This window comes from Carettochelys insculpta, chromosome 8 (assembly GCF_033958435.1).
Source record: "Carettochelys insculpta isolate YL-2023 chromosome 8, ASM3395843v1, whole genome shotgun sequence".
Lineage (NCBI taxonomy): Eukaryota > Metazoa > Chordata > Testudines > Carettochelyidae > Carettochelys > Carettochelys insculpta.
The window spans coordinates 52,820,877-52,848,724 of NC_134144.1; the positions used below are offsets into that span (position 1 = coordinate 52,820,877).

Genomic DNA, 27,848 nt, shown 5'->3' on the forward strand with positions numbered 1-27,848 from the left:
GTCTAATTTCTCCACATCTTTCTTGGACTGCGGTGCCCAGAACTGGACACAGTACTCCAGCTGAGGCCTAACCAGCGCAGACTAGAGCGCAAGAATGACTTCTCGTGTCTTGTTCACAACACACCTGTTAATGCATCCCAGAATCAAGTTTGCTTTTTTTGCAACAGCATCACACTGTTGACTCATATTTAGCTTGTGGTCCACTATAATCCTTAGATCCCTTTCTGCTGTAGTCGTTCCTAGACAGTCTCTCCCCATTCTGTATGTGTGAAACTGATTGTTCCTTCCCAAGTGGAGCACTTTGCATTTGTCCTTATTAAACTTCATCCTGTTTACCTGAAACTGTTTCTCCAGTTTATCCAGATCATTTTGAATTATGACCCTATCCTCCAAAGCAGTTGCAACCCCTCCCAACTTGGTATCATCTGCAAACTTAATAAGCGTACTTTCCAGGACTTCAGCAGCATTCTTCGCCCCAATCCAGTCAGGCTGCGCCTTCATGCATGGCTTCTTCATGGTTCCAGGATGCCGAAATTGCGTACTCTGAGACGTAAAAAGGGTTTTTGTTAATAGCTGTTAGGAATCCACCTGCAAGTCCTACCTCTGCAAGTAAAAGTGATTCTCTCAGTGGTTGGGCACTGATTAGCCTATGCCTCTTCACACTGCCTATCTGTCATTCTTGACTACCTTCTGCACCTGCGTTAGTCAGGCCTGGCCCTTAGTACCACCAGGGTGTATGCTGCAGCATTGGCAGCATTCCACTAAGTGGAGGATGGGATCTTCTGCTTCACCCATCCCATCATCAAACACTTTTTGAGGGTCTTCAAAACAATTTTCCGTCAGTATTCCCTATGGTCCCTATATGGGACTGTAACCATGTAATCGACTGCATAATGAGGCCACCCTTTGAACCCCTGGCAACGTGTTCATGCCTCCATCTGTTGATGAAGGTCTCAGTTTGCGTCGTCATCACATTGGCCAGTAGGATCAGGAAGCTTATGGCTTTCATGGCTGAACTGAGGGCAAACCCACGGTGTTTACCAAGGGTAGAGTTACTCTTCCCCATCATCCTAAGCTCTTCCTTAAGGTTCCCTCTTCATTTCATATAAATGAACCCATCCACTTACCCACATTCTTCCCGAAGCCGCACTCTTATTCTGCTCATCCAGCATGGCATATGCAGGACATTCATCGGATGTTGGCTTTTTACATCAATCACACAAGTCTCCAAGGCTCTTCCTTTCCTTTGCAGAGCAATCCAGGGGCCATCCCATTTCATCTCAACAGCTGTCGAGGTGGATCTCCACCTGCATACACACCTGTTACACTCTTCACTGGAAAGACCTTCCATGTGCTGTTGCTGCACATTTTGCCAGGGCTGTGTCTTCTACCACTCCTTTTCTCAAGAATGTACCCCTTACAGACATATGCAAGGTGTTGACGTTGTCTTTGAGTAACACGTTTTCATGTCACTGCTCTCATTCATCTTAGATCGCTTCCTCCCTCTAAGAGGGTCGAGCAGTTCTGTTGACTGTAATTGTTACTGAGTTCCAAACCCACCTCCAAAGTGTGACTACTGCTTTATAGTTACCTACAGAGGAGCACCCACAGGGTCAGTACTTGAAGAAGAGGAAGTTACTCAGTTTGTGCAGTAAAAATGGTTCTTTGAGATGCGTGTACGTGTGGATGATCAACTTCCCTCCCTCCTTCCCCTGCTTTGGAGTGTCATATGCTGTCATATGCTGTCTGCTAAGGCAGAGAATGAACAGGGGTCTGCACTGCACGCACACCAGATAGCACAAGAAGATGCTATTGTGCATGCGTAGCATGGGATACCACAGTTATAGAACAATCTCCAAGCACCAGCGCAAGGATGCACTGACACCCAGAGTGGAGCACCCCTGTAGACGCACATCTTGAAGAACCATCCATACTGTGTGGTAAATTTAAAAAGTGTGTAAATTTCTCTGCTCATCACTTCAGATTAAATAAAAGAACTCTTGACCATTTCTGAACATCCAGAATTAAGCATAAACTTCCTCCAGATTGCACACCTGGATAATAAATGGTGATTCAGTTGTATCTTTTATTAAGATATTATACCTCATATAAATAATGTAAAGGCAACTAAGGACAAGACATTCATTCTTGTAAGTTGAAGTAACTCAGTTTTCCTCAGATTGGCAGCCAAAAAATTTCAAATGAAAGTAGCGCTTTCAAGAGTGAATAAACTGGGAAATAAGAGTAACAGTTATTTTGGTGCTCTTTAAAACTGTAGTCTTCCGAGATAATCAGATGTACAGTTTTCTTGTTTTATAATGCCGTATGTGGTCAAGCACCCCAGAATGAACTTTGCTCAGCCAAAAGGTAAATTTGGGGTTGCAATATATTATGGCATGTCATGCATGTTAGTGAAATAGGAGGCATGTCGTTAACATACCATATTTGGTTGTGGTATGAAGTTAGTGGGAGCCAACTATACATCTGTGGACAGAATTTGGTTCTTATGGTCTAAGCAATTTGAAGACATTGAAACACTTAATATTCCAGCAGCATTTAATGATCCATCTACATTTCTGAGGAGGAGCTACTAAGCACTGGAAGACAAAACAGTGACATTTGCTAACATTTCCATATGCTGAGAATGGCCCTCAAGGCCATGCTTACAGCTAGCATCTTACTTAGCAAAGCTACCTGTTTCTTTACCATCTAGCAAAGTTCAATTTCAGCTCACTTATATACATCACAGCAGACAGTGCAAACATGATGTAGCATCTTGTTTCTATGATCAAAGAAAGTCTAAATGTAGCCATTTGTTCTGATTCCAAAATTTGAGAGAATAAAAACATTAACATTTTTAAGTAAAAAGGTAACTAGTTCTTTTTTACATCAGTCTACTTATTGACTCTAATTATATTTTTAGTGTGTGTGCCTTAGACACACATCCATTCAGTAACCCATTTTAATTTGTAAATGGAGAAATTTATACTACCTTTTAATGAAAAACAACCTTTGTCTCATTTGCTCAAAAAAGGTATTCAAACTATTTCAGTTAGTTATGAGAGAAGGAAGTTACACATTATTTATCTCCATGCAGACAAGACATGAGCATTTAAAAAACAAACAAACAAACCCTAAATAGTGTCCCTCAGCTGGAAGCAGATGCATGATAGAAATTATTATTAAAGCATAGTGCTATATATTTAACTGGTGCTTCATAACCACAGGGCACATTCTGTGTTCAAATAGCTTACAGTACAAATAAGACAAACACAGAATTAAATCAGGAGAAGAATGTGGGCATTACTGATGAAACCAAAGAAGGAAGGATGTCTTGGATGGGTACGTTTTAAGGTGGGATTTGAAAGAGAGGACAGATTAGCAGATAAGCACAGCAAAACTTTTCTTTGCAGGGGGAACTGAATGTCTGAAACAAGGATTAGGAAAATTAGATAAAGAAAACAATAGATGGAGAGAATTAGGAAGAGCATAAGGAGAAGAGCTGCTTAAAAAACGTGAATTTTTAAGTTTTTTTTCCAAAGGTATTTTTTACAGATCTTTTTTGAACTTTCTGAGTGAGGAAGACTTTGGGAAATGAGAGCAAAGATGTAGTTGAGAGCAACTTGTGTAGCGACTTACAGTATGTTTTTGCTTCAGAGATTATACGGGTATGACTATGTCAGCATAGCAGTGCCGACTACTGTAGTGGCTGCCAATGCTGACAAGAGTTTTTCTTTGTTGTAGGACAGGGGGTGGTACTCTTTACGGGGTGGATTGCCGAAATTTGACCTTTTGAGCTCTATGTACATTCTGAATGCTGGTGTTAAAATCACTAATAGTCCTGCTTACAACAGCTTCATTAATAAATTAAGATGCATAGCTTTCCATTTAAGTGGTGGTTGGTAGCATTAGCTGGTCTTATTTTAATCCACAGTACTGCATGGCTTTGAGCAAACTCCTAGCTGCATAGGAGAGGAGAGGCCTGGCAGAACTCCTGCCTCATGTGCTGATGAAAACAGGCTTGTGTGCCACTTTTGGCACCTGTGTTGGTGGTTGCTGACCTCTAGTGTAAAGAAGTGATCTGAAAGGAGCAGGCGAAAAGAGAGATGGATTTAATAGAGGTATTTTGGATTGCTTTGAGTAGTGTAGAGTTGAGAGATTTACCAGGCAGGAGCTTACAGAACTTAAAGCAGAGAGGACCACTGAATGAACATGGGATGTTGCTGCTAGAACAGTAAGGAAGAGGCAAATTGTAAAAAGGCAGTATTAACAAGAATGTAGCAGTAACAGAGAGGTAGCTGTGTTAGTTTGCATCCCAACACAACAAAAAAGCAGTCGTGTAGCACTTGCAAATAATTTATTAGGTGATGAGCTATTGTGGGGAAGACCTACTTCTTCAGATCTCGAGATAGCGCTGTACTGGAAGTGGCAAGATGGCATGTGCTGTGTTATAAAACCGTCATGCCATTACCAGTACAGCACTATCTCCAGATCTGAAGAAGTAGGTCTGCCTCACAATAGCTCATTACCTAATAAATTATTTTGTTAGTCTGTAAAGTGGTACATGACTGATTTAGTTAAGAATGAAGCAGTAAGATTTAGGGAGAAATTTCACATGGAAATGTGGGGGGTGGGAGTTAAGGACTATACTGAGATCGTAAACCAGGCAGACAGAAAGGATGGGGGCTGTCAGTAGAGATACAGGAAGAAGGTGGCATCAAAGCATTCAGAATAGAGAGTCAGATGGGGCAATGTGCACCACATCGGCTGCTGAAAGAAGGCCACATCCTCCCTGACTGAATTGACTTTATCAACTTTGGCTTTCCTCTTGATTGGTACTCCCTTCTTTTCATGAACCTGTATAATTAGACGTAACTCTGGAATCTGCACTCAAATGCATCTGACAAAGTGTGCCTTTGCCCACAAAAGCTTATGCTTCAAAAATCTGTTAGTTTTTAAGGTGCCGCAGGACTTCTTGTTAGATTTGGGAATCATTACATGGAGATAAGTAAAAACATAGGTATAGATAAGGTCTCCGGAAATGATAAAGAAAAAAAAAACTTTCTGGAATATGGACAGATAGGGTGAGGAGGTATTAAAAGAGTAGGTAAAAAGATGAAAGTGAGGAAGCAGAGGATTTAGTCATATAAGAAACAATTTATACAGTCTAAGGGAGTACATAGTTTTTTGATGCAAAACTATTCTAATTTGGTTAGATGGTGGAGCAGTATTAATATTTAGAGAATTTCCATTTTATGTTCTACATTATCGGTGCAAAAACAAAATCAAAATTTCCCAGCCCAAATACAGTATCTATTTGCCTGCAGTTTTCCATTAGGATTTATGTTAATGAAAAATGTACAGATCTCTTCCAAATATAAAGTGCTAATCTGAGGCAAATAGAATTTACCAGGTCTAATTTAATGACAGGATGTTTCATGTGAGGGCTAGAGTAACTGGGAGTGAGAATTGCATTCCATTTTTCACTGTCCTGTGGAGCTGCTGTTGAAACTTTGGACAAATCACTTCACTTTTATTTTTCGGTTTCTCATAGGGTAAATTAGAGATAGCAATAGCTACCTATGTCACAGAGGAGTTGTGAAATTTAATATTTGTAAAGCTCTCTGGCATTTTTGTATGAAACTGGATAAACGTAAAGCATTGTTAATAAAGGGAAAATGTGTGGTAGAACATGGTATTTTTATGTTAGAAAGCAATGGCAGGGGACCTAGTATTTGTGGTTGTTCTATACACATTTTTAAAAAGCATATCTGAAAGATGCTGTGCTAGAAGTTATGTAGTCATTATGTTGGTTTACTGAATGCATATTTTTTGTTATTTAGCAGTTTGGTATACAAACTGGCTACGATGCTTTGTTCTCACAAAGCTTAAGTGCTCACTCTGATACTTAAAAGTGGGAAGACTGATCAATATTCTTTATATAGCTCTGTTATAAAAAGAATTCCCTCTTGTGTATCCATAGAGTGTATTTTTCGATCTATAAAGATTGCCTTTCATTTTTCTACAGGGTCAAAGTAGTAAAGTTAGGGGTGATGTGCTCTGGGACAGTAGGTCAACAAGAGGTAATATAGTTCACCAAAGATATGTTGAATTTATAAATGTTTCTGTGTGTACACACACACATTGGCATTTTGTAATATTATAATGCATTTTAAATAACCTATATTTATATAAATAGGTTATTTGAAATGTAATCTTACATTTACAGAATGCCATTGTTTTGGTTGTGGAGGGATAGATCATTATTGAATGCACTTGGACACATGTTGATAGTTCTTTTTAGATTGGGGGTTTTCTTTAAATTTGTTGTTAGTCAAGTTACTTTAATTTTATGGAATTAATTGGTTTATTATCAGGGTGTGCTGGATTACAAGACAATTTACATTAGACAGCTGATTTTGAAATTCTCTTGGGCCATGTCTAAACTAGCCCCCTCCTTTTGGAAGGGGCATGGTAAGGAGGGATTTTGGCAGATGCTAATGAGGCACTACCATGAATATGCAGCGCCTTATTAGCATAATGGCAGGTGCATGCGATTTGAAAGCGTCGCTTTTAAAATGAATACCACCCATGTAGATAGTGGCCTTTCAAAAGGACCCCTTGATATCGAAATCCCCTTCTTTCCAGTTGGTTTTGAGAAGAAGGGGCTTTTGAAGTCTGGGGAGTGCTTTTGAAAGGCCCCTGTCTACACAGGCAACATGCATATTGAAAGTGGCACTTTTGAATCGCATGCAGCTGCCATTATGCTAATAAGGCGCTGCATGTTCATGGCAGTGCCTCATTAGCATCTGCTGAAACCCCTTATTACCATGTCCCTTCTGAAAGGAGGGGGCTAGTGTAGACATGGAATGAGAAGTGTGTCTTTTCTTCAGGAGTTTGAGAACCACTTTGCATAACTGGTGCTGGTAGATTACTCCCTCACCCGCAGATTTCTTGACAAAACAAAAAAATCTTTCTTCTTTTAATCTCATTGAGGCCAAAGGACATAAAGAATCTGGTTAAATGTTTGCAGCTTTATTTGATATAGCTACTGCTCACAAATAGAAAAGAACCACATCTGCAGTATGGACCAGAGTTACTAAAGAGATTACTACTAGAAATGTGTTGGACACCAAGCATTTATGTTGCCTTTTCCAAAGAGGTTTTTAGAGAGTTAGCAGCCTGTTCTCATTGAAATTCAGTGACTGTTGGGTGCCTAATTCCCTTGTACCTCTACAAGTTTCAGATTTAGCATTGTTCATAATCATTTAGGTGCAAATTTATGGCTAGAGGAAAAGCTGAGACAAATTTCTGAAGAAAACCAAATGAGCTATTAATGAGTTAAAATTAATATTTTTTCTCATATCAAAACTGTTTTTTCCCAGTCATAAGTCAAAACTCATGTTGTCTAATAGCTGATTAGTAAGTGTACTTTTTCTGTGAGAATAATGTTAAAACATATTGAAAGTCAAATTTCTTAAAAACTGAGCGTGGTGTAAGGTCTCCCTATGGATACAAGTATTGTCAGCCACCTGGCAAACTGTATAAATGTTTCTGGCATGTCAACAGAAGTTATAGGTGTCTCTTCAGGCACCTGGCAAATGTTGTAAAGGTCAACAACAAGTCAGCTGGGTTTATAAATAAGTAAAAATACATGACTATATTTGTATCCAGCAGCCAAGAAATAAACACCTTGGATGTGCGAATGTCCAGTGCTTTGGTACTGGGACCTGGGCATATATTGGCTGTCAAGCGCATACCTTGGAGTGCTTAGGGTGAACTTTTTCAAAACATTGACTACAGGACATTTTCTCTGTGTATGCCCAATCAACTATTTCCATTAGAATTAAGAAAACAGTTACTCAAAGATTGACCAGAGGAGAAAAAGATAATGTCAAATTAAGGTCTCCAGTGTCTTGGTCACTCATCCTTCAATACTGAAGCATGTGAGCAAGGTGGTTAAGCCACCTCCTTCTTTGGAAGTAGAAACAGCTAGTTGGAAATGCTTTCATTTTAAAATAAACTTCACTGGTTTGCTGGACGATGCTAGAAGGCAGAAGCAGAAGCCTGAACCAGCTCTCTTGGGTATTGTGTATGCCAGCAGAATATGGCATTGTGATCTTAGCATGTTTGTAATCTCAAATCTGCTGAAGAAAATGCTCCCAATAGTGTATACATGTTACAACCACTGTTTTGATTAGCTTTGCCCTGAGCCACGTGAATCACCATGTGGTCCTTTATTGTGTCATTATCCATTGTCTCATCACAAGTGGCGATGGAGAAGGAGAGTAAATAGCTCCAGCAGATCAAAGGCTATCATTGTGCAGTGCACACCCTTGTCACTGTGTAGAGGACCTGTCTAGTTTTATATTGTGTATTCCACTGCATAGGGGCCAAGTAGTTGGCTGGAAGCCATTCATTTGTGTGAATAAATCCAAATGCACTTTAAGCTATTCTCACAGTAGACATCTTTATTGTATCAACCATATCCCTTACTGCTGCTTTTCCAGGAGTGCTTAAGCAGCAGCTGCTTCTAAGTTTTAGTGGGGCAGTGTAGCCAGACATGAACCCCCCATTTGGCCTTTTCTTCTTCTCTCCCCCACCCCCACTGGGAGAGAGAGAGAGAGAAATAAGCAGGGGAGTTGAATTTGTTCCTTTAAACTTAAATGACTGGTGGAACAAAAGCAACTTTTTCCAATGGGGACCAGCCTGGTTTGATGACAGCAACCCCAGCGATCACAACCTTTTAAATGACTCTGGGAAGGGAACTTGGGAGTGGCATGGACAATGGAGACCTACACTGTGGGGTCAACCTTTGGAATATATAACAGGAACCTCCAGGGAAGTGTACCCCATCAGCTTTGAGAATAAAAATGGCACAGGACCCCACCTCGGGTGGTTAAGGGATCAGTAGTGCACCCACATCGTAAGTTTGAATGAGAAATTTAAAATCTGGGATATCTATCCCAGTACAACCCCCCAAAAACCCTTAAGGTGCTGGGGATATAACATCTCCCACACTGGCACATTATTGCAGAGGGATGTCACTGTTATTCCCCTAAACTTTAGTCAATACCCTGAGGGAAAAGCCTGGTACAATCATTCCCTAGTCATAATTCCCACCACTGGACAAATATACAACCCCACACTGGTAACCAGTAATACCCTACTCTCAAACCAGTGCGCCAGAGCAGACCTTTTTGCTGCAGACCAAGTCCTACAGGACCTGCTGTTTGCCTTGCATTGCACAACTGCTAATGATAGTCACTGTGCTACCCACCATATTCCAAAGAAAGGACCCACTAGAACAGGGTGGTATAAGGGACCCTATTCCCCTATCCTAAAGAAAGAGCCAAGACTGTTTTTCATCTGTGGGCAGCAAGCCTACAAGTATCTACCACTAAACTGGATAGGGCGCTGCTCACTAGGGCACGCTGCTGCTGGGGGAATTACTGTACACCCCCACATTATGGCTCCAGGTGTCACTAACCTTGGAAGTTTCTTGCACCGAATGCCAAGAAGATTTACCACAAACCCCCTTACAGAACGCCCTACAGGTTTCCACCAGTTCACCTGTGCATTCCTGCCCTGGCTTGGAGTAGCTGAGCTGGAAAAGGCACTAGTGAATGTATCTGGGCAAATAGAGCAGGCTCTAAACCGCACTGCAGATGCCCTAGGCTTGCTTAATGAGCAAATACAATCAGTAGCCCGTTATGCCCTACAAAACAGAATAGCCTTAGATGCAGTTTTAGCCCAACAAGGGGGAGTATGTGCAGTAATTAACCAGTCTTGCTGTCTTTATGTAAATAAATCAGGACAAATTGAACAAGATGTACTCTCTATAAAGGGCGCTATTAAGGTACTACATGCTGTAACTGAGGATGGGAAAATCTCATGGCTAGATTGGCTAGCCCAACACTTAGGACTTTCATTAACTCCATTCCTTCACTCTATTGTAAATACTATATTAACCATTTTACTCATTGTAATTGCTTGCTGTATACTTCTATGTATTGTTAGGCGTTTTGTGTACACGGCTGTCTCCTCTGCACAAATCTAGTATATGGCATTGGCAAGTGATCCTAATCAATCCCTTGATCCAAAATTACCTAATCAGACCCTGCCAATAGGGTGGTTTTAGCTTCCTCCAAGGAGGGCAAGAGGTGCTGGCATCACCACCACCTTGTATCCTGGGACGTAATATGGCGTGTCAAGGGGGTGGAATGTAGCCAGACATGAACCCCCATTTGGCCTTTTCTTCTTCTCCCCCCCGCACTGGGAGAGAGAGAGAGAGAGAAATAAGCAGGGGAGACAGGTAGCCTTTGATGTCCTGGGAACGCAGGTGTGCTGTCTCGCCCAGCCTCTCTACTATACACAAAAACCAGACAGTGAATGGGCTAGCTAATGGCTGCCCTTCTGGCTGATCTCGGCGATTGACATGCCTGATCACTTCCCCAGGAAGAACGGGGAACCTCCGCCCATCACCTCCAAAGGTGCCCAATTGTCCACGATTCACAGGTGCAAATTGAGCCTTGCACCTTCCCTGGGAAACCTGGGGTTCAAAAACATTCCTCCTGATTGGCCACTTGAGACCAGGAAGAAGCCTCCGTGACAAAAGGGGTATAAAGGGGTTTGGCAGCCCACCCCCCTTTGAGTTTCAATCACTTACACCTGCTGGCCAGGTCTGGAATTAACTCCCGAGACTTGGGACGCCTGGTTCGTATCTACTTCTTCCGGAGGGATTGAGAGAAAGATTCTGGGTCACACCGGATCTAGGAGGCAGGGGTAAGAATTACACCTGTATTACACTTCTTTCCTATAGGAATTGAGGGAAAGACTCTGGTTCCAGCAGGTCTAAGAGGCAGGGGTAAAAATCACACCTGCAACGTGCCTTTCTTGTGTACACATTAATTGTATTAGTGTAAGCTAGCTAGTTTGTCTAAAACTTTTCTTAAGTTAAATTGTGTTGTTTCCCCTTTAAAAACAAGTACTAACTTGTACTTTAATCATTTGTCTTAGTTAAATTGTTTCTATCTTTGTATAAATAAAAAGTAACTGTTAAAGCCTCTCTAAGTGTAATTTTCCTCTTGCTGCTGTACCCGAACTAAACACAAACCAAAGAACCCAGCCTGCCCTGGCTGCTTAGCGTAGCTGCTGGTGTGGCATCACCCCCTTTGCCCCACCAGACCTTTAGCTGGCACCTGGGCATCGGCTCACAGGCAGTAACATAATATGGTGAAGTGCCTTCATATTTAGGCAGTGAGGACTCTGTTTAAACATGATGGTATGATAAGACAAAGAGCCTTTTTGCCATTTTAGCTATTCTTGAGGGCTGGGGTGATTGAAAACTTTTCAGCCTTCTTCTTCCAGCAACTTGAAGGTGAGGCAGAACCAAAGTAATGTTTACCATCTTTAACCTGCTCCTACCCTAAGGCCCAGGAAACCATTAAAAGGATTAGATTTAGATGTATTTTGAAAAAGTTCAATTGCTTCTGATTAAAATATGATCACATTTTTCTTTGGTGTTTGTACGATATTGTGTATGAGATTGGCAAAGAGGCCTTATTCCTGCTATATATTTGTTGTAGCATGTGAAATGAAAGCCCCTTTGGCCACAAAAAAACACCCAAAAACATAAAAACTTCAACTTTCATTAATAGCACTGATGGACATTGTTGGTGTCACAAGGCACCTGGAGGGCTTTATAAGTGTTGCTGTTGTGCCAATATTGTGTTTGAGTATTTTTTTACAAGGAGAAAAGGCCTCTTGGCTCTTATACGTACTGTTGATGAACTGGCAAGGTTCCTCAATGTTTTAAGCCTTTCATTGTACCACACCTTGTGCTTGTATATTAACTTGATTATTATAAACTAAGTACTTTTAAATCAGTGTAGTGCAGTGGCTGTAACACACTCAGCGTTTGCAAGTGCTGGTGCCTGTGGTAATCTCACAATGACTTAAATGCTCCCTCTGTGCTAGTGATGTTTCTAAATAGCTCGCCTATTGGTGCTGTTTATAATAGGTGCTGACCCCTATCTCATAGTGTTTACAAGCATTTCCAGGTGACAAAACTTTGTGTAACCATAGCCTTGACTAGGAATGGCTACAAGCCTTGGTAGTTTGTTAGTGACACTTCTGATCTTTGCATCACCAGAAAAAAACAGATAGTGGCACCATCAGTCCAGAAGTTTAATGCTCTTAAGAAATAGTCTTTATTACTCTATTAGCTTCTAAAAGCTATGCAAACAGTGCTTTGGACTTCAGACTGGTGTAAACTCTACCAGAATCCTGACAATGCTTGACTTTTTCAGGCTCAGATTCTCTGCTGTGCCCAGTTTCTACTGGATGCAGCAGAAATTCCAGCTAACTGACTCTTTGGCTGTGCTGAATAGTGATTTCACGAGAGTGTTTCGTTAACTCCTGCCAGCTGGTCAAACTCATCAGAACCTGAGCATGCTCCTTAACTCCTGCCATATCAGGATTGGGTGAGAGTTAATAGGCCTGTAAACTGGCTCTATGCCATTGAGGGACTCTCGAATGCCAGTGGAATCCCCAAAGGCAGAGTGTAGGCCAGCAGCCAATCCCTTTGTTCTGCTGAATTTGGCCAGAGAATCTGACCATACTGATTTTGAAATCTGTATTTTCACTGACTACTGAAAAATGTCAATGAGAACCTAAAGTGGCTTTCCAAAAGGCGAAGTTGGCTCTGCTATACAGATTGTTTCCAAGTGTTTTTTGTACTTTCACCCACAAGAAGAAATGTTACCTGATAATAAATTAGTATGCCAAAGCTGAGTTTTCTTGTAGCAGCATAGAAAAAACATGATTGTATAAGGTGCCTGAAGCTTTATAAGGCTTTCAGAAAAGAAGCCAAAAGAGGGGGATGAGTTAAGACAATGACTTGCTTTTACTCCTAATTCTGATGCTTCCTGTGTTTGTTATGTTTTCTCTGCTGCTTTACACAGATGGCAAAATAAGGTTTATTGCAGACAAAAAGTAGTTTCTGTATATTAATTTTTTCAGTAGGTATCTGTTTCTTTTTCATTTAGCAGATGTTATCTGGTGATCTCCTTTAACTCATACTCTTACAACTTCTATACTGTCATAATATGACATCTTAGTATAGATGTAGTGTATTCCACAGGCACCAACTTTCAAAAGTGTTGGCGGGGTGTTCGACCCTGGCTTTGTCCCAGTCTACCCCTTCCATCAAACCCTGCCTTACCTCTGACCACCCCACGCTACCCAAAGCCTGCCCCCATTGTGGAGCATGATGCATCCCCACTCCCCTCTTAAGCTGCCCGTGTATCCCAAACACTGCCAAACAGCTGATCACGTTGGGAGGGAGTCACGGGTTGGCAGGGGAAGGCACTGATTCACAGGGCTGACCAGTGGATGGGCAACAGTGGTAAGGGAGCATATGTGCGGCACCCAGTGGGTGCTCAGGACCTATCAGTTGTTCCCAAACAGAGTCTGTGCCTTTGGTACATTCTAGCAGGATGTACCTGGAAATTTTCAGAAAGAGTTTCAAGGGTTTTATATTAAAATTATATATTCAGAGCCTTTAGAGAGCATAATTAATGGTGCCAAATCTTTGTCCATCATATTTGACAATTTTTCATGTTACACCCAGATTTTCTTGCAAGCAAAGGAGAGATACCATTTTGTAGTCTAATGAATAGTGCATGGAGCTAGCATAGAATATAAGCAAATATTGTCATAATGGAAAGAAATCTAAGATATTAATTTTAAATCCTTCTTAAGTGTCCTTTGACACTTAATACCAAATCTCTAAGAACTATCAAGCAGTTGTTTGCAAAAGAATAATAAGTATGGTACTTACTGAGCTACGGGTGTTATATAATGGACTCCTGTTTTCAGAATGTTAGCCAGAATTGGAATAATTGGTTCAGCCCTCTTCATTTGAAAGCAGAGGGGCTGTATGCAGGATCAAAAGAAAATTCCACCTGACAATTTCATTTGAGTAGCAGCAGCATTGAAATCAGCTTGTAAAAGCACAAGAATGTTATACTTAAATTACTGTTGAAATCTAATGCTTTAACTTAATATAGATCCTAGGAATAAATAACATTTTAATAATTTATTCTAATCAATTGAAGAGAGATTTTGGGGGTTGAGAAATCCTCATATTATCATTTTATATTGTTTGGTTACTTTAGGTCTTCAGGTAAGTAAAAGAGATGTCTTTAATCCTCTTTTTGTTGGCTAACATATAATATTACTGATTTTCATTTAAAAATAGTGAAATCCATTGCAAATTTCCTTATGGCTTTAGTTTATATGCCTCACATTCAGGACTTTTACAATATTTCATAGGGTTAATAGTAAAATTCATCCTTTCCTTATTGCTGTTACAGATCTGAGTGAAACTATGTTTAAAGAAGACATAAGCCCTTTCTTCAATTACTATTTCAAGTTACCAGATTCCATCTCTAACACTGCTTTGGCTAGTAGCCTTTTAAGTTGCTAACCAACATTTAAGTCACCAAAAGGAAAATGAACAATTTCATTAATTTGGTCTCCCAGACATTTTGTAAAAAGGGCATTTTAAGTGCCAAATATTGATGTTACATGACAAGAATGTAGATTTAGTAGATAAGCTTTTACTTCTTAAATAAGAAATTGCTGTGGCTGGTGTGCTCCAAGTTCTTTCGTAAATACAGATAAAATAGGAGAACACAAGAAAACCTTTTTGTGTCGATGAAGTAAATTCCCTTGCCAAATCCAGTGATAGAGATAAAACATCTGGTAGCAGCCTTTAAACTTACTAAAGGTCTGTAAACTATACATTTAAATTTTTAAAATGAAAAGTAAAAAGAATAACAAAGGCGTTTTTAGCCGAGAGCCATCTACATACATATGCAGACTAGGTATACATACCCTTTCTTCACATAAACCGGTTATAACTTTAGATCTATAGGAAATCATAGACTGTAGACACCATTTTTCATCAAGATCCTAATCTATCCAAGGTATTTCAGAATTCCAGCCTATTAGCAGACTGACTTTTTTTTCTATAATAGGGAAGTAGCTACTCATATGTCTCCTGTCAAGTTTAAAAATAGTGCTCTAGCTCCCATTTCCCCACTTAATAGTTTCCTTTTCACTCCGAGATATTCTAAATCAAGCATATTTCATCCATTTTAAGTTAATGTAAGCCATCAAGATAATGGGAATTAACACTATTTTAGAAGGAATTTCTTGAAATCCTGTCTAGTCTCAAGAGTGGCAAACATAGTCTCAGTAATGTGTAAACCAGTGATTGTAGGAGGTGTGATAGAGGATCATTCTTTCCTGAGATATGAGTTTGGTAAATAGCTCCTTAAGATTTGGAGGGGTAGCCGTGTTAGTCTGGATCTGTAACAGCAACAAAGGGTCCTGTGGCACCTTATAGACTAACAGAAAAGTTCTGAGCATGACCTTTCGTGAGCACAGACTCACTTCAGCATCTGATGAAGTGAGTCTGTGCTCATGAAAGCTCATGCTCAAAACTTTTCTGTTAGTCTGTAAGGTGCCACAGGACCCTTTGTTGCTGTTACAGCTCCTGAACATTGTAATTCTCATATGGATATATTGTATGCTTTGCTATGCACTTGGAAAAAATGGCATAAAGGATTTTATAATGATACATTTGACCTCTTTCCTAAGATATCTGGTCTGTTGATACTCAGTACTGCACAGTACACCCAATTACCAATCCTTTTATTTCGTTGGTTAATATGTTCATATTTTGACAGGGTTATTGAGAGAAAATTTACTTGCAGAGTTCCCATTTCCTCTCCTGGACATGTTTCCTTCATCACACTATTTGTTTTCTGACCTCCTTACCTAGTCCTCTTCTTTTTCTGTCTTACTGTACAGAAAGATGGGTTTTTTTTGTTTTGTTTTTTCCTAATTAAGTGTAATAATACTACTTATTCGTTTGAAGTCATCAGTGGTGTTGTTAATGTAAGTAATGTATTTTTATAAATGCTCAAACCAAATTCCCTGCTCTGTCATTGCTTATTTTTCAGTGGGAATCAGGTGGTCAATGAAATTTCTCTTGATTGAAGGGAAGGGGACCTGTGTTTGCTTGGGAAGCCATATTCCAAAGTGCAATGGACAATTCACATTGAAGTAACTGTCACATTTGCTTTTGAAAAAAACTGAAACTTTGATATATTTCTCATGATTGAAGAGAGAGACTTCCCAGCAGTAATGTGCAGAATAAGTTCTGAAAGCTGTAGTGTGAGAATTGTCAAACAATAGAGTTGATAGTCTTCCTACACTTAAAAGGTTGCAGCACTGTAGCTGCACTGCTGTAGTGCTTCAGTAAAGACACCACCTACCCAAATGGGAAGGTTTCTCTCTTCATCATAGGTACTTCATCTCCTGAGAGATGGTAGCTATGTTGATGGGAGAAACCCTCCCATTGACAGTGCTGTATACATCAGGAGTTAGGTTGATGTAATTGTGTTACTTAGGGGTATAGATTTTCCCCCATCAGTGAACAGCAGAGTTGTACTGACATAAGTTGCAAGTAAAAAAAAAAAGCACTCTGAATTTTCTTTGCTCCTGGAAAGAGAAGAAGATTTTGACTGTTAAACATTTGTTGCTTTTGCATAACTCAGTAACAGATATAAATTATAACACACAATTAATTATGAAGGCCATTAGTGTCTTTGTCTATTACAAAAAATTAAAGCTGCTGAAATATTGAGGTTTAAAAACTGTGTGCATCCATTATAACTTTTTTTGTAGGGATTCATAGGGTGATAGCTGACCTTGCATGCACCATATAATACATGGGTTTTTATACTGTGTTAATTTTTAAATGTATAAACCCCAAAAGGAGACTGTAATGGGGTACGTTCTCCCCTGTAGAACTCTCCTTGTATCTAGGCAATATCTATACTTTCTAGGGAGTGACTGCAGAATTCCTCCCTGTAACTCTCCTGTCACCATTTTCCTCTCTTTATAAGCCTAACCCAGCTCCTTTCTCAGCTGGGCTTCATCAGCCCTTGCACATTGTCAGTCCTTGGCTCTCTTCCAGGTGTATCTTATAAGGCTAATTGGCTATTTTACCTGCTCAGGTCTCACATATGGACATGCTATCACGGAGTCTTTGTAGTCTGTTGTCTCAGGGGTCTGTGGATTAATGGTTACTGAAACATATTTATGCCATAACTTTGGACTTGTGTTCATGGAGCAGCAATTCTTCTGAAATTCTATTAGGCTTATTTTGCAATCTTGTATATCATATATAAGCATATACAAAATCTTGCACATGAGCACATAAAAGTGAACTCTGAGCTCTGTGTCTGAGAATTTTTATGAATAGTGAGAAGATTGCAAATTCAGAATCAGCTGAATTTTTGTGAGTTTAAGCCTTTAATAGTTTTAATATGGCTTTCTTTGTATGCATTGTATCTATCAATGATGGGACATTATTATGGCCTCTTTGAGCTGGTGTAGCAAAGCAAAGGGAACACAAACCAGCAGACTCTAGCTGAGAATTTCTTTTTTTCCTAGGGCCAGGAGGACCAACCAAGAAAGTAAGAGATGCAACCATATAGTTGGCACAGGTATAAATATTCTTCAAGAAGCAGGAATTCAATTTCCCTAGTGTTCTGAGGAAGGCTGAGTAATTAGGCTTCATGAGTGTAGAACAGTAATTTTCCATCCAAAGCAAATGAACATATGCAATGAGAAATATTTATTATGAACATGATAGTGAACTGTCTGTAAATCCGATGTCTCATTTTTTTGAGGTCTAATCTCTTTTTTAAATTGCTCTAATAGTTGGAAAAGAAAGAAACAAGTGTACCTTTGTCAGAAAATAATCACATATTGCACTAAGTGCAAGTTGACTTATTGTATTGACTAGTATTTTTCAATTTTGTAATAATCAAAGAAGTATTTTATACAGTAAAACCACACTACTTCCGTAATGGTAGTCTTTCTGGGCTTTTATTATTCATGTACCTCCAGGTGATGCCTGAAGTAAAAACATGTCTTTTATTGTCCTGTGAGGGTCAGGAAGCCAAATCTGACCACACTGACATCTGCAGGTTGACTGCCCCAGTGCGCTCCATGAAGTTGATAGTTATGCCATGCTCAAACTCAAGATGCCACAATATGCAGTAGCTGTCTTTTGCCTAAAACAAAGCCCCAACAACACCCTAGCACTTTTCACTGCTACCTGTCAAACACAAGAGCCATTTTAAGGTTCTGATTGTGATCTTTAATTGGTTTGGCAGTGGTAGCTTCACAATAATCTCACCTCGTAACCTCGACCTGCCATGACAGCAGGGAATTCAAATTCACTATGTATCAAGGGAACTAGCAGCTTCCCCTCATCTGAAGAGTACTCTTGTACAAGTTAGAGAACTTTATGTGGCCTTTCCAACCTTAGGAACAGAAGACTTGTCTTTTAATGTTAATTTGCCCACAAACACTTCTCTGAAGATAGGAAATTCTGTTTTAAAATAAAACTTCAAAGAACTTTAGTTTAAAACCTGCTTTAAAATATATCAGTGGGGCTACCTGTAATCTTTATTGGCTGAAGACTTTCTGCGGACTAAATTATTTTAACTCTAAGTGCCTGTGCAACCTTCACATCAAAATGAAAGTGGTTCAGAGATTTGAGGTCATACATTTAGAAGCATAAGAGTAAGACACATATAGGTCTGATTTATAGAGAGTTGAATGATTGCAAATTAACTACATATTTTAAAGTTTATTTATGGAGGATACTTTCTAATATGTGTTTTATAGAGTTGAAAGACCATTACAAAATGTATTTTAAAACATTCCATCAAAGAACAACTTAATGGTTTTTTAAACAAAGCTTGAATTAACTGCTGGAAGTGAACCTTCAAATAAATAAGATTTTGATGTAGAGTTGATGGCCCTATTGAAGACAATGGGATTTTCAGTAGGGCCAGGATTTCACCATAGGCCCTCTATTTCATTGTGGTGGGAAGCAGAAATCAGTATATGAAGAAAACGTATCATACTTATGCATCTAGATCAGGCAGAGAATATTTTCAGGATATGGATGAAATAGAACGATCCAATGCAAACTATTTTAGCATATGCAGAGTTTCTGTGTAATGCAGGTGTTTGCAAGAGCATTTTATGAACAAATAAAGTAACAAATATCAGCAGAAGGCTCTGTGGTGCATAATTCTGTCTGGTTGTATGAACCAGAATGTAAGATTCAGTGAGAGAGCCAGGCAATTGTCCTTCATCTGGATGAGACACATCCTATTTTTAACACCATATTTCTGTGTTCAGATCATATGGGTGAGGAAAGCTTTGCTTACAGGTATCTCCAGTAACATAATACTAATTCTGAAGAAGACCTCTGATCAGAAGCATAACACTAATAATGATGTAGATCTCTGATCAGAAAATCCACACCATGTACTGCAGTGTTCAGATAAAGTTGAATCATCCGTTTATCATTTTCTGAAAATAAAATGCATTCCTTTGTTGTCTTTTGTTTCCTCTATATAAATCAATTAATGGAAAGAACATAGTGTGCTTACTTTTGTACAGTATACACTTGATTACCAGGACATTTTTCACTGTATGCATTTTGGCTGATCTAAATGTTAAGTTAAGATATTAAAATGTGATTGTAGTCTTTTAAGGTATGTCTCTACTGGGGTTTCCCTGATGAATCATTGAGATGAGTGGGTAGATGAATGCAAACTCTGTCAGTATTTCTATACTGCATTAACACTTAGTTTTAAAGTATATATGTTAAAGAGTTATAAGAAGGGGTGGAAGGAGACAAGAATCAAAGTAAAGCCTCTGTAATAACAATCTGGGAAACCCCATTCTACTAAGATGTGAAGCCTTTAAAGTATTTTTCTATATTAAGTATTGCAGTGTTTATCTTAAACCATCAAAGACTGTAAATATACATAGATGCACACTACACTTTTGTAGTCAGTTGACTTTTAAGATGTTGAACCATATGTGCTGTGGATATGGTGATGGAATAAATTTCTCATACGTGTGGGATTATAACCGTTAAAACAATCATTACTGAAACCTTATACCTTATTTCCCATAATTAATAGTAACTGAGTACCTATGGAATATATTAATAGTTATTCCTTTGGTTTTGAGTTATTGCTAAAATATTTCATTGGACATATATTTAAACATGATCTGTAATGTATGCTGCCTAAATATGTCAATGAAGGGGGCTAATAATGTCTTCTGCGAGCGATGCTGACATTTGTGAAACGTTTATTCTGCCACTTCTACAAAAATGCAGTATTTTCCTTAATAAATCACTGGTAAAGTGCAAGTTTCCTGTACCTAGCCTGGTGTAAAAAAATACTACAGTACTTGTTTTCTTAGAACTCAAAAAGAGTAAAATTACTGCTTCTCTAACTGGTTGAAGAGCATAAGCTTCTTCCTCGAGTGTCCCCGTGGGTGCTCCACGATAGGTGTCGGGCTCGCCCTGGCGCCGCAGATCGGATTTTTCCAGCAGTTTCTGCCGGACCGCACATGTGCTGGCGCGCGCCGCTCCCTTGCGCGCTCCCGGCCACGTGCGCGATCCGGTCCCCGCCAGTTCCTTCTTAACCGCCATCGGCTGCAGATGGAATCCGCTCAGGCTGCGGCCAGAGTCAGCGTATTTAGAGTTTTCAGAGTTTTTAGAGTTTCTTTTCAGAGTTCTTAGTTAGATTGTTTGTTTGTTTCTTTATTGCAAAAAAAAAAAAAAAAAAAAAAGTAGAAAGTCTTAGTAAAGGAGAAAGAGGAGCGGAGGGAACCCAGGGACGTGAAGGCCAGTAGGCCTCCTGCCGCGGCAGGCTGGGGTCTGTGAGAGGGGAACAGGCACAGAGAAGGTGCTAAGTACCCTATTAACAGCTCAAATACTCACCGCAATGTCCTCTTCAGGATTCAAGAAGTGTGAGTCGTGCCGCGAAGCTATGCTGGCCTCTGATGGACACAGTCAATGTATTAGGTGCCTGGGGGAATCACTCGTCACCCAGAAATGCTCCTTTTGTGCAAAGCTCACAGCCAGAGCCAGAAAGTGCATCTGTAGCCCCTCAGTCCCCCTGGCTGTTCTTCACTGTCATGCACCCTTTACACACTGGGCACCAGAGCCCCACACTTCCTGCTCCTCAACCTCCCTGCCAGAGCTGCAGTAGCACCAAAGAGCTGATTTGCAGTGTTCCAGCTCTGGGAGGGAGGGAGAGGAGTGGGGACAGAGCTCGAATCAGGCGAGTTGTGTGTTCCAAAAGTGCTGGGAGGAGGGGGGAGGTGTAGAAAATGTGGGGCTTGGGTGCTTCATTGTGCAAGAAGTACATGGAGGAAAGGGGACTGTCAGGGTGGCTGCCGTTGGAGCCCCAGTGCACCACTTGCAGCCTGTGAGCTGCTGGTTGCCCACCACTGCCTTAGAACATTACAGTTTCAAGCACATCCCGTGTAATGAAATGTGAACCACTGTTCTGATGTGTTAAAAACATTTGATTGCTTAGTCAAATATTCATTGTGCTGTCACACAGGAATCTTAGTTCACATACCCTGCTGGGTACTCGTTCCCCAAAGTTTGCAGTCATTGCTGAGAGAGCACATTTATTTCCTAAGTGCAAAGAGGGAACTTAAACTAACGTCTGACATTTACGTGGCAGCACTTGATGACTTAGGATATCTTTTTATCTCTGCTTCCAGATACTGGGCCTGGCCACATACTAATTTGGTTCCCAGCATCATTTTCACCAGCATCAGGGTGTATCTAAATTAAGCTGGTTTGAAACAGCCTTTAAAGAGTGTTAACGTCCATTTAGTGACCATAAAGGCACTGTGTACGCCAGCTACATCCACTTTTTCCTTGCCCCCACCATGCCAGGGGTGGACTGTAAATGGGAGAGCATAATGTTGGCAGCATGATGTTGTAAGTCAGCCAGTGATTTAGGGTGAATCTTCATCTATATCTGTAGGAATTTAGCATGGGCAGTACTTGACTTCTTTCCTAGTCTGCTGCAACATGCCCACCCTCTTGCTGAAAATGGAGTTATGATTTGATCATGTCCATGGGGAGTGTTAAAAGGCAATATTTTCCAGGTGTGAGTTGAAATGAGGAGACTGCATAGGTAGAGTCTTAATAATACATGTCCTGAAGAATCTGCTACTGGTTCTGTGTATGGTACTTACAGTGTAGCAAATTTTTCAAGCTACACAGTGATGCATTCCGGAGAACAGAACCAAACCATTAGTGTAACATGCAGCGTTATTGGCTCCAAAGACCCGCCCTGCCGAAAGGAAGCACTGTAATAAGAATCGGGAAGCAGATATGTTTTTTCTAGAACCTTTTTTTTTTTTGAATTGGTAATAAATACCTGAAATGATTTATATTTAATTGAGGATTGCATGCTATCAGACAGAGTAAACATTTTCAGATCATCTATCATCAGTGGCTTTTCAAAACTTCTAAGGAGTATATAGTACATATTTACCTTAACTTGGCTAGGTCAAGGAAAATAAGGCAAGAATAATAGACGTTACTGTGATATATGAACAAAACTGGAACCCTTGTAGGCGAAATATGAGGTAAATGTCTTCATATGACCTCCACTGTGGCATTTAAAACTTGCAAGTCATGTTTAAAATAATGTGATTTACAGTACATTATCATCATATATTTTTAAAATTCAAGATTACTCTGCTGGGTTTTCCATCGTTCCTAAATTATACCATTTTTCATTGTGGGGGCTAATTACCCTGTGTGCCCCTTATGATTTAATATTTTCTTTTAGTAGCACATTTTAAAAACACCAGGTATGGGTTTCCAGATTATGTCTTGTTATTAATTTTAATGTATTTAACTGGTAAAGTACATAGACCACATGTCAGTAGAATCATACAAATGCTGGTGAGTGATTCTTTGATGCTTTCTTGATTTGTCTTGGGGTTTTCCCCATTCGAGGCATTTGTGCAAAAACCCTTTATGCATCTTATCATCTTTCAAAAAATTGCCTGCTGTCTTGTGATTTTTCATTCTTGCTTCTTAATCCTTACAAAGCACATTTTACACACACCAGGTACACAATGTGTCAAAAATCAAACCCTCTGCTATGCAACAGAAAATTACGGCATAGTCGAGTTTTTGAATTGAGATTTTCAATCAAAAGCACCCTAAAAGGATGCATTTTAACATTTTAGCATTTGCATAGCGTTCTTCTTTATTAACAAGTTTAAAGGTGTAAGAAAAGTATAGAATAACCTAATTATCAGTAATCATAACCCAAAAGGAAACCTGAGAACTGAAACAAATTTTTGCCTCAGTCTGTACATTCTTTATCTAACACAGTAAGAAATATAACTGTTGTAAAGTATTCCAAGTAGAACCAAACTGTACCTTCTTGATTCAGCTAACCTAGGTGATAAAATGTTTTTTTTTTTCGTTTTGTTTGGTTTGAATGAGTAATTTACTCACTGGAATTTATCAGACATTGCACGTATCCTCTTTCTTTAAGGTTAAATTTGCAAAATGCTTCCTTCCACTTCTTTTAATTTGTTTACTGCCCCCCCCCACCCTGTTTCTGTGTGAAAGCATTTATTTTCCAACACTTTGTTCTTTAGCAAAGGTGAAAAATTTAGCTTTAAGTCTCATCTGAAAGATGGCAACTCTAGTGGCATCTTAAGCTCCTGAGACTATGCTAAGCCACTGATTGAGTACTGAGTAAAGACTTTCTGTTACATTCCAGACTCTGAAATTTGAGATTTTTTTTATCACTTTGCTTTTTGATAGCTGCAACATCCCTGTAGTTTTTTTAAAAAAACTCTTGATTGCCGTAGGCAATTTCCGCATTAACTCCTGTTTAACTTTAATGACTAGAACTATCATTTAGATTTGGTAAAGAGTTATAATTTATGAACCCCCTCATTGCTCCCTATCAAAGTTGCTGAAAAGGTTACTCACAGCCAGTGAGTACTGGAAACTCTGGGTGCTCAGTCATACTATATATAACATTGATCTGAAGCACAAACAAATAGTCAGACCTGATGTTCCTCAGTCCCTGATAGTATGTTCTGAAGTGGAAGCTATTAGGGCAGCAGCCACTGCTGGTAAATACCTAATCATGGTTTTGTTTTTAATGTTTTTGTTCAATGGAGTATCCCTGAGCTTTTACAGAGCAGCTTTTCACCACTATACAACAGTGACTCATGAATCAGATGAGCAATAGTCACAGGGTTTTCACCTTTCTCTTAATGTTGGGTCATGTGTTTTGCTTCCTGTGTGTCAGCAGCCCTGTGGGAGAAAGTGTGATAGTTTCCTTAAATCATAGTATTGTTCTATGTCAGCCATTTTGGCATATTCAAGAGTAATGCAGATTGCATCTTCTGTAGTGTCTGCAAGTGTCATTTTAGTGCTGATCCCAGTAGCCTAAGGGACAGAGTCCTGGAGATTCAAATTGGGTACCCCAGTCTGTCCACAGTCGTGTTTCTTTTAAATCATTTTGCCAGATAGCTTTTGCTATGAAACAAATTTAGCTTAATGTACTATCATTCAGAAGGTAAAGATGTGTGAACACAGTCCTTAACGCCAAAACAGGAGAATGAATTAAAAAAAAAATTTTCAAATACATCCTATTTTAAAAGCCAATAACTAAAACTGAAAACCTAACCATTTACAGACTGACCAATATTTCAGTTATTAGTTAAATGGCCTGTTTGAAAGAGAATAATACAATCCTCCCTTTTATATAATTTAAAAATTAAATCTATAAGCATGAAACAGAGGTATTAAATTCTTATAATATGAATTTGTTGGCAGAAGTATGGTAATACAATTTTTTTGTGATCTATGTCTAATGCGCTTAAAAACAAAACTCACTAAAATAGACTTTGAGAATAAAAGTTTTGTTTTTGCCATTTTTAGAATTCAAGAAGATTTGAAAAACGTACAAGTATGAGCATTCTCGTAATTGAAGCATTTTATGGTGGTTCCCACAAGCAGCTGGCAGATCTTCTACAGGAGGAGATAGAAGAGTGTGTCCTTTACACACTCCCTGCAAAGAAATGGCATTGGAGAGCACGGACTGCTGCCCTCTATTTCATGCAAGCTGTGCCAGCGAATGCTAATTACAGGTACAATTAGTAACAAATAATCTTCAAAGCATGAAAAGGGTCTTTAACCAGATCTCTAAAATGGAGATTTCTGGGGTTTTGCATGCAGAATCGTGGACATGCAAATACATGCTGAGATGAGATATTGATTTTGTTTTGTGTGCGGTATTGTGTTTCTGGAAAGCTCCAGGCATCCTTTTAGAAGCCTCTAGATAACTATTGGTTCTATCTCTCTAACAATTCAGTGTCTCTATTTTAAATTGGGCTAAGTTGCCACCTGTGTGGAATGCTTCCTTTAAATTCTCTACATAGTCTAGAGCTGGTGGAAGGAACAGGACTGACAGCTTTTGAAGCTGAAACCCCATTTTTCCACGAATCAGGAAGAGTAATACATAGACATCGGCTGTGTAAGGTTCTCTGTGGTATTATGCCAATTCATCTGTGGAGTGACCTGAAAGCTATATGAATGTGTGGCCTAATGGAACGAGAGGGTAGTACCGTCTGACTATTCAGACCTTGAACTCTGTAGTGTGACCACATGTAAGGACATCAAATTCTGTTTATTTTTGTGTGTGGATGCAGGGCTTTAATACAGCTGGAGCTGTCCTGAGTGGAGGTCCAGTAGTATTTTCAACAACCCTGGCAGTTTCATAGCATGCTGTCGGGAAGAAGAGGGAGGCAGGGAAGGGAAAGGGGAACATGGGGAACTCTGGGAAATACTTTCTGAGAATTTAAGCCTTATGTGGACACCTAGCAACTAGAACCTGAATTGACACCACCATACTAAATACACCCAGACCACCAAGTGGCCATCATATAGTGAAATCTTCTAATCACTTATGAACTTGCTGGTTTTGAAACCAGCCATTTATCAAGCCTCCCAATCAGGTAAGATGCTGTAGGATAATTCTATTAAAACAATAATGCACCAAAAGGTGACATGCACATTTCAATGAATCCAAACAAGAAAACATCACTGATTCAGCAGTGAAATGTTTATTTTTTAATCTATTATGTTTTTACTGTTAGCATTTTATTGACTTACAAAAAAGCCCTCCTGCAGCATTAGTAGCTGATAACGTGGACCTCTGCATACCACTGATGCAGTGAAATTATGCCAGAGTGCAGAGATTTGTGCTAGCAGATCCCAGTTGAAAACTGGGCTAATGTTTGCAACTTGATGACATATAAAGATAGTGGACACAGGAGAGGAAGATGATTTTTGGCAACGTATATCCTGAGCTACCTAAAGTCATACACCGTTAAATCTGAATCCATCACAAATTACTGCCCTGCACCTTTAAGCAGGGGGTGTGACAAAGTCAGTCCTATTCCTGGGCCTCTGGCCTCTATTCAGACCACTGGGACCACTCAAGGGCCCAGTTGTCCTCGCTGAGGTGAGGGGTGGTCTGGGGGAAACCCAGACCCCACCCAGTCGTGCCGGATTCCAGCCCCGGGAGCCTGTGCAACTGCTTGTGGGAGGAGCTCACTCCCTTAGCCCTTGGCACAGCAGCTCTCCTTCCTGGGACGCTTCCCCAGACGATTCCCCCTGATCCCTTCTCCAGGCTATAGCAGTCGCGAGTCCCCACTCTTGATCTGCTGAAGCCCCTCACTCTCCCTCTGTGGTCTCTGGTGTTCCTGCTGCTCTCCTCTGCTCCTCTCAAGCCTGCACTCTCCCACTACTCTGGTTTCCTTGTGTCTCTGTGCTCACCTCTCACACTCTTGCTCCACCCTTCCCACTGTGAAGGGTTTTTAAAGGCCTCTTATTAGCCCAGTCATTGGGGCCAGCTGGCCCCAGTTAGGCTGAGCCATCTCCCACCCAGCTGCCTGTGATTATGTTGCAGGCCCTTCTGTTTATTTGGGCTCCCTCTGAGGGGCCCTCCACCCTGGCCCTGCCACAGGGGATATATGGCTGGTTGGCCAGTCTAATGAAAGGAATAATGTTTTATGGCTGGGAGGCAATAGGGAGATGAAAACTGGTGCAAAAGGGTCCGTGTGGTCCCTGCCTCATTTCCTGGGAATGCTGAGTTTAATAGGGACAGGTCTGGACCTGTAGGTCACTTTTACATAGAACAGGCTGAAACAGTTCCCACCCTCCCTTCCCCTTCAGGTTGTAAAATGCTACATTTGGCCAAGACCTGCTGTGGGGCAAGTCACATAATGCTCTTTTCTGATGGGATTGGGAATGATTTTTCCCCTTACTGTCATATGGCTTTTTATTTACCTTCCCCATAGTGGGTTCATCAGAGGCTCTGTTCGTTCCTGGCATGAAGTGTTGTGTCATTGGAAGAGTATAGAAAAACCCACTCAAATGCTTCAAGCAAGACAGGAAAAAATAGTTACAATAATATGGTAGCAGAGAGTTGTTGGCCTTATGTCACAGCTCCTTATTTATGTGTAGGTCAGATGTCCAGTGCACGATTTGCCGGAGACCTGAATGGGAAAAGAGGGAAAACTGATAAAAGCCCCCCAAGTAATTACAGAATAAATATAGGGTTATATACACTGTATATTTTTGTCTGCCCAGGAATCTCATACATCGAATAATAAAGTTGATGTGGGTTTAATCCAGCCACAAATGTTTCCTGTCCTTTCAGCATTTGTGGAATATAATATTTAATCTGACCCTGCTATCATATTATTGTAACTATTTTTTCTTCTGTCTTGCTTGAGGCATTTGAGTGGGTTTTTCTATACTCTTCCAATGACACAATTTTATTTTGGAGGAGTGTATATGACAAACTGTTACGTAA

The 27,848-nt window shown here is 40.0% G+C and overlaps 1 protein-coding gene across 5 annotated transcripts in view; it reads left to right on the forward strand.

Moving 5' to 3' along the window:
- The window catches only part of GTDC1 (glycosyltransferase like domain containing 1), a 375,327-nt gene that overhangs the window by 68,510 nt on the left and 278,969 nt on the right, over positions 1-27,848 (forward strand). For all 5 annotated transcript variants that reach the window (XM_075000592.1, XM_075000589.1, XM_075000591.1 and 2 more), the window contains exon 2: positions 24,908-25,116. In XM_075000592.1, coding sequence (XP_074856693.1) covers positions 24,938-25,116 — 179 coding nt within the window. In that variant the 5' untranslated portion in view covers positions 24,908-24,937. The remainder of the gene's footprint in view (positions 1-24,907; positions 25,117-27,848) is intronic.